Raw genomic sequence first — 6618 nt, forward strand, 5'->3', positions numbered from 1 at the left:
TAGTCCTGAGAACCACCTGGAGTATGCACAAACTTCAAATTCCCTCGGGGATAGGCAGCAGTCCAGATACTGATGGCTGTTGAGTGTGTGAATCCGGGAGTGTGTGAATCAGCAAGAGAAAGGGGCTGGAGGAAGGCTTCAGTAGTTAGGAGCACTTCCTGCTTTGCCAGAGGACTAGAGTTTGATTCCTAGCACTCAGTTAGGGTGACTCACACCCACGAGTAACTCCAGCTCCAGAGGATCTCACGCCCTCTCCAGGTGTTCACGCGTGTCACATACATATAAGTAAAAACAAAAATACATTTTTTTAAAAGGTGAAGAGAGCCTGGCATGGTGGTACAAGCCTTTTTTTTTTTTTTTTTTTTTTTTGGTTTTTTTTTTTTTTTTGGTTTTTTGAGTCAGAGTTTCTCTGTGTAGCTTTGTGCCTTTCCTAGAACTTGCTTTGTAGACCAGGCTGGCCTTGAACTCACAAAGATCCATCTGACTCTGCCTCTTGAGTGCTGGGATTAAAGGCATGCACCACCACCGCCCGGCACTCAGGAGGTAAAGGCAGGCAGATCTCTGTGAGTTCAAGGCTAGCCTGGTATACAAAGAGAGTTCTAGGACAGTCAGGGCTGTTACACAGAGAAAACCTGTCTCAAAAAAACAAGAAAACAAAAGGTGAAGAGATGAATGAAAACAGCAAAGACCAGACTGACTGCCGACTCATGGAGCCCTGAAGAGGGTGGGGTCTGCAAGAGAAGGAAGAACAGAAACGACGAGTGGGCATATTTCATTTTGTGCTTACCAAAGTTCTTGTCTTCAACTCTGGGTTGTAGACAGAGACTGTGGGGACCTGCCCAGGGTCTGATCTGTTGCTAGCCTAGAGACAGGCCAACTCAGACACTCCTCTGTGCTCCCAGAAGCCAAGGACATTCAGGTAAGATCTTCTTAGTGGGAAAGATGACAAGGACCTTGTGGGACTTGGCAGGTTTGTGCAAAAAAGAGACATGTCTCTTGTTAGATCACTCCCTCCCTCACGGGCACCTGCACTCACATGCGCATACCCACGTGCAGATATACTTACCTAATTATAATTAAAACAAAAATAAGTCTAAAATCTCTGGACTGGAAATGCAGCTCAGTGGTAGAACTCTGGCCTAGTATGTTCAAAGTCCTGGGGTCCATGACTAGTTCTACCGTACGGAAAATAAAATAAGAAAAGAAGCCAAGTGTAGTGGCACATACTTGCACTTGGGAGGCAGAGGAAGGAGGATCTCTGAGTTCAAGGCCAGCCATGGCTACACAGAGAGACCCTGTCTCAGGAAAACAGATCAAGAAAGGGCTGAAGAGACGGCTCAGCTGGCTGCTCTTCCAGAGGTCCTGGGTTCAATTCCCAGCACCCACATGGCAGCTCACAGCTGCCTGTAACTCCTGTTTCAGGGGATCCAACACCCTCACACAGACATACGTGCAGGCAAAACACCAGTGCACATAAAATACAAATAAATATATTCTTTTAAAAAAAGAACAAGAAAGAAAAGGGGAAAGGAAGGAAGAACTGAGAGAAAGAAAGGAAAAAACAAAACAAAACCGAGTTCATTCTGGCTTCTGTGGGGAAGGTGGGTGACTCAAAGAAGAAACTGGAGGAAAATCTTGTCCCTCAAGGGTAGAGCCTAGGAAAGGAAGTTGCAGAAAGGATCAGTGTGTGCAGAGATGGTGAGGGAGAGGAAGCGGCCTTGTCTCCATTAGCAACTCTTAAGTGCTTTACAGGCTGATCTGTGGTGAGTGGGGTGATGTGAAGGTGGGAGTGAGCAGAGAAGGGACCATCATGTTTTCCAGGTACTTCCTATGACCCGAGTGTTTCTTTAGTTGGCTCTAATAAGAGGACATTTTTGTAAGTATGTATATATGTGTGCATGTATGTATTTTAAAATCCAAATCTTTAAACTCTTCTCACATTTATTGATTGATTGCATTGTGTTTGTGTGTGTATGTATGTATGTATGTATGTATGTATGTATGTATGTATGTGGGGAGTCAGTTCTTTACTGCTACCACATGGATTCCAGGGATTGAACTCAGGTCATTAAATTTGGTGGCAAGTGTCTTTACATGCTAATTCATCTTGTCAGCCCCAAGAGAGACTTTTCTATAGTCCCTCAGCTCTTTAGGTCATTACTTTGGGGTGTGTGGGGGTTATCACTAAGTAGCCCAGACTGGCCTAAAACCCACAATTCCTCTGCCTCACCCCCTCTTCCAAGTACTGGGATTATAGGCATGTTTCACCAATTGCAGCTGAATTTGTTTTGCATGTGTGTGTTTTCTTTGAGAGGTTAGGGAGGGTCTGGTGCATATGCTGTGGAAGCTGGGTCAGGATAGGGTGCAGGGCAGAATGACTTTTAGAGAACAGGGAAGGAAAAGACTGAGGAAGAAAAGCTTTAAAAAACACGCTTCTTTCCATTTCTGTACTCGATAATCGAATACCATCCTGCTGGTTAGGTCACTTGATCCTACTGCCAATCTGGAGAACTCGGCAGGGCTGGGTCACCATCTCCCCCAGGGCTAACAGGATTTCTAGGCTGACATGATGACCCAGCGGATCCAGAGTTGAGGGCAGAAAACTTGCTGTGACAGGATGAAGGATCTGTGTGTCCCTGGCCCTTCTCAAGGTTGCAAGCAGCCAGGGATCTGAACTATTTAACTACGTGTCATAGAGTCCGGAAAGAAGATGAGGGCATGGGGCACCACATCTCTTCTTGCTTGGGAAGCCCAGCTCCTTTTATAAACCTCTCATGCCATGGGGTAAGAGAGCATTCTTGCTGATCTCTGTTCCAACCTCAGGGAGCCTCAGGGCCCGAGTGCTGAAGGAGCAGGGTCTGACCTTATCTTTCACTGTAGGGACAGAGAGTCTGAGGCAGGGAAGGAATGAGGCACCCCCACAGGTCTAGGTCTCCCTAATCACAGCTCCCTCTGCACAGACACACAGACATGACCTGGAAACAGACACCACTCCTGCTCTTGGTCTGCCTAGCCACCACATGCAGTGCCCGGGACAGAGCAGACCTGCTCAGCGTTTGCATGGATGCCAAGCACCACAAGACAAAGCCGGGCCCCGAGGACAAGCTTCACGACCAGGTTCTGGTGGGAATAGTGTTGCCAGGGAGGAGGAAGTCAGGGCGGGTGTGGTGAGCAGCTAGACACCCCCACACCCTGAGCTCTTGCTCTGGAGATGACTGGAGATGACATGGTGAGTGGAGAAAGTGGCGAGGTGATTTTCTAAGGGCTCTCCTCAGAGGAGGACCCGGTGTGGCAACGACAGTGATCTTTAGAGGCCTCTAATTAGAGGCCATGTGATGAGAGTCTATCACTCATGGAAGCACAGGGACTCACAGAGGTTAGACATAACCTGCCCTTGTGGTAGGGTTCAGGTAGGACTAGGGAGAGCTCCTCTAGAAATTTGGAGGGTGAGAGACCACGGGAGTGATGGTTTCTACCCTCAATTCCCAGAAGTGGGAAGGCCCTCTATGAGAACCACGGGTGTGACGACTGCAATTCACATGGTCTACAAGCATTTCTGCCAACAGGTGGAAACTCAGTGTGGCCTTTCTGTAACAAATATGTTGAATTCCTCTTTTATATTCTGGAACTCACTATGCAGACCAGAAATCTAAAGATAAAAACAAACACACAAACCTGGCCAGGTGAGGTGGCCCACAGCTTTAAATCCAGCACTCAGGAGGCAGAGACTAGAAGATCTCTGTGTGTTCAAGGCCAGCCCGGTCTACAAAGTGAGTTCCAGGCAAGCCAGGGGTACAGAGTGAGACCCTGCCTCAAAAACAAGCAAGCAAGAAAACAAAATTTATTTGTATTTAAGATGGCTCAGCAGGTAAGAGTACTTCCTGCTATTGCAGAAGACTGAAGAGTTCAGTTCCCAGCATGCATATGGCAGCTCACAACTACCTGTAACTCCAGTTCTAGAAGATTTGATGCCCTCTTCTGATTTGCTCATACTTACATGCAGGTACACACATAAAATTTAATAAAATAGTAAAAAAACAAAAAACAAAAACACATAAGAACACAGAATATGACACTGACCTTTGTCACATGTATTTGTCTACGTGTGTGTGACACACACATGCTTGCTCATGTGAGCACACATACATGCCATAGTACAAGTATGGAGGTCAGAGGGCAACTTGCAGGAGTCAGTTCTCTCCATCATGTATGTCCTGGGGATTGAACTCTGGTCCTCAGGCTTGGTGGCAAGTGCCTTTCTATACTCACCGAGCCTTCTCATTGGCCTGTTTTGTTTTTGTTTTCTTTTTTAAATGAACCAACGAAAAGGCTGGAACTCACTATGCAGGCCAGGCTACCAGGCTGGCATCGAACTCACAAAGAGCCACCTGCTTCTGCCTCTAAAGTGCTGGCACTAAAGGTGTACACCATAATACCTGGCTTGTTTGGGATTTTTAAACCATTGTTTCCTTACTTATTTGATTTTTTGATATAGGGTTTCAAACTCAGGATGTAACTGAGGATGACCTTGAACTCTTGGTCTTCCTGCCTCTCTACTCAATGAATGCTGGTTTTATAAGCTTGTGCCACCATAACAGGGTATGTTTTGTTTTTGTTTGTTTGTTTGAGGCAGAGTTTCTGTGTAGCCTTGCTATTTTGGAACTCACTCTGTAGCCCAGGCTGGCCTCAAACTCAAGAGATCCTCCTGCCTCTGCCTCCTCTGGGATTAAAGGCATGTGCCACCACCACCTGGCGTTTTGTTTGTTTTTGAAACAGAGTCTCATCCATGTTGTCTAGGCTGGTCTTGAATTCATGGTCCTCCATCCTCAGCCTCCTGAATGCTGGAATTGCAGGCATGTTGCCAACACGCCCAGCTGAAAAGAGTTTTTATAAAGTGTGAGGCGCTATATAAATGAGAACTATTATCCAAAGACAAGGCTCCCCTAGCTTCTTTATTGTGCTGTGGTAATGGTATCTTCCTAGAGATGGGGACTCCTGAAGGTCTGGGATAGAGGGGCCTCTGTGGTAAGTGTTCATGGGAAGTGAGGGCCAAGTGAAGCAAGGCTGGAGGGTGACATGATGCAGAGTAGGGTGGAGAGACTCAGCCCGGTGTCTTTCCCAACTAGTGTAGTCCATGGAAGAAAAATGCCTGCTGCTCAGTCAGCACCAGCCAGGAGATACACAAAGACAACTCCCGTCTGTACAACTTCAACTGGGATCACTGTGGCAAGATGACGCCTGCCTGCAAGCGTCACTTCATCCAAGACGCCTGTCTGTATGAGTGCTCCCCCAACCTGGGGCCTTGGATCCAGCAGGTATGGGTACTTCCCTCACACACTTCAGGAGGGCTACCCTTGGGCTCAGTCTCTTTACAGCTACAGCTGCCAACATCCCCTCTACCCAGGTGGACCAGAGCTGGCGGAAAGAGCGTTTCCTGGATGTTCCCTTATGCAAAGAGGACTGTCAGGAGTGGTGGGAGGATTGTCGCACCTCCTCTACCTGCAAGACAGACTGGCATAAAGGCTGGGACTGGACCTCAGGTAAGGGCCTAGGGGTAGAGAGATGGGAGTTAGGGTGTGGAAAGAGGGAGATGAAAGATTTCTGGGGTGAATTTTGACCCTAGGGCTGAATGTCTGTGCTCATCATGATTCTGCCTGCAGGCATTAATAAGTGCCCGGACACAGCGGCCTGCCACACATTTCAGTACTACTTCCCCACACCAGCCAGCCTTTGTGAGGGTCTCTGGAGTCACTCCTACAAGGTCACCAACTACAGCCGAGGGAGCGGCCGCTGCATCCAGATGTGGTTTGACTCAGGCCAGGGCAATCCCAATGAGGAGGTCGTGAAATTCTATGCTTCCCTTGTGACAGCTGGGGCTGTCACCCATTCAGTGGTGCTTCTTGTGCCCAGTCTGGCCCCAATGCTGTCATTATGGCTCCTTGGCTGAGGCCAGTCTTCTCTCTAGACCTCTCCTCTATCTCCCCGAAGCTGGGTCTCAGTTCCGTTCCTCTAAGAATGAGGAAGTCTTAGCCTGCTTCCATTCCACTCCTCTGCCTTCCAGTTCCTGCTCCACTCCATGACGGGGCTTGAGGTTCCTACAACAGTCATTTTGAATAAATCTGTGACACATCTCGGTCTAATGAATTGCAGTCACTGTGAGTTTGTGGGTGGGTGGGGACAGATCCTTTTGGGTCACAGCAAATAGAGTGTTTGAATGCCCCTTGTCACTATATAAAAGTTCGTCATTAGTTCCCTCCTCCCAGGTGAATGAACTAAGTGTCTATGCATTAGTAGTCTGTAGGAATCTAGTTGCTTCTGGGGCCCCAAGTGAGAGGCAGATCCAGGATTTCTTATTTATATAGTTCCCAAACATTATCCCCTCGTGGGCTGAGAATGTAACTCAGTTGGAAGAGTGCTTGTCTAGCAGGCGGAAGCCCTAGGTTCTATCCTAAGGGGTGTTGGCACAGGCCTGTAATCCCAGCACCCTGGAGGCGGTGGAAGAGTAAGTTCAGTGTCATCAATGCCTACATGGAGAGTTTGAGCCAACATGAGATGTAAGAGACACTGTCTCCAACAACAAAAAATATCCCCCTATTCCCACCATGTGTCTACTTAGCT

At 47.8% G+C, this 6618-nt stretch overlaps 1 protein-coding gene across 1 annotated transcript; it reads left to right on the forward strand.

Annotated features, from left to right (window-relative positions):
• The first annotated feature begins 799 nt into the window (after nucleotides 1-799).
• LOC131916733 (folate receptor beta) lies at nucleotides 800-6144 on the forward strand. Its single transcript, XM_059270224.1, has 5 exons — nucleotides 800-919; nucleotides 2961-3117; nucleotides 5127-5315; nucleotides 5405-5540; nucleotides 5661-6144. The coding sequence occupies exons 2-5, from the start codon at nucleotides 2971-2973 to the stop codon at nucleotides 5945-5947; spliced, it is 759 nt and encodes a 252-aa protein (XP_059126207.1). The 5' UTR covers nucleotides 800-919; nucleotides 2961-2970; the 3' UTR covers nucleotides 5948-6144.
• Nucleotides 6145-6618: the final 474 nt, after the last annotated feature.

The sequence above is a fragment of the Peromyscus eremicus genome, chromosome 1 (assembly GCF_949786415.1).
Source record: "Peromyscus eremicus chromosome 1, PerEre_H2_v1, whole genome shotgun sequence".
Lineage (NCBI taxonomy): Eukaryota > Metazoa > Chordata > Mammalia > Rodentia > Cricetidae > Peromyscus > Peromyscus eremicus.

What these genes read in the sequence shown, in the direction of transcription:
- LOC131916733 (XM_059270224.1), top strand. Translation starts at nt 2,971, where the DNA reads ATGACCTGGAAACAGACACCACTCCTGCTCTTGGTCTGCCTAGCCACC. An exon ending in TGGGGCCTTGGATCCAGCAG is followed by an intron (nt 5,316 to 5,404) that starts GTATGGGTACTT and finishes CCCTCTACCCAG; the next exon opens with GTGGACCAGAGCTGGCGGAA. An exon ending in AGGCTGGGACTGGACCTCAG is followed by an intron (nt 5,541 to 5,660) that starts GTAAGGGCCTAG and finishes TTCTGCCTGCAG; the next exon opens with GCATTAATAAGTGCCCGGAC.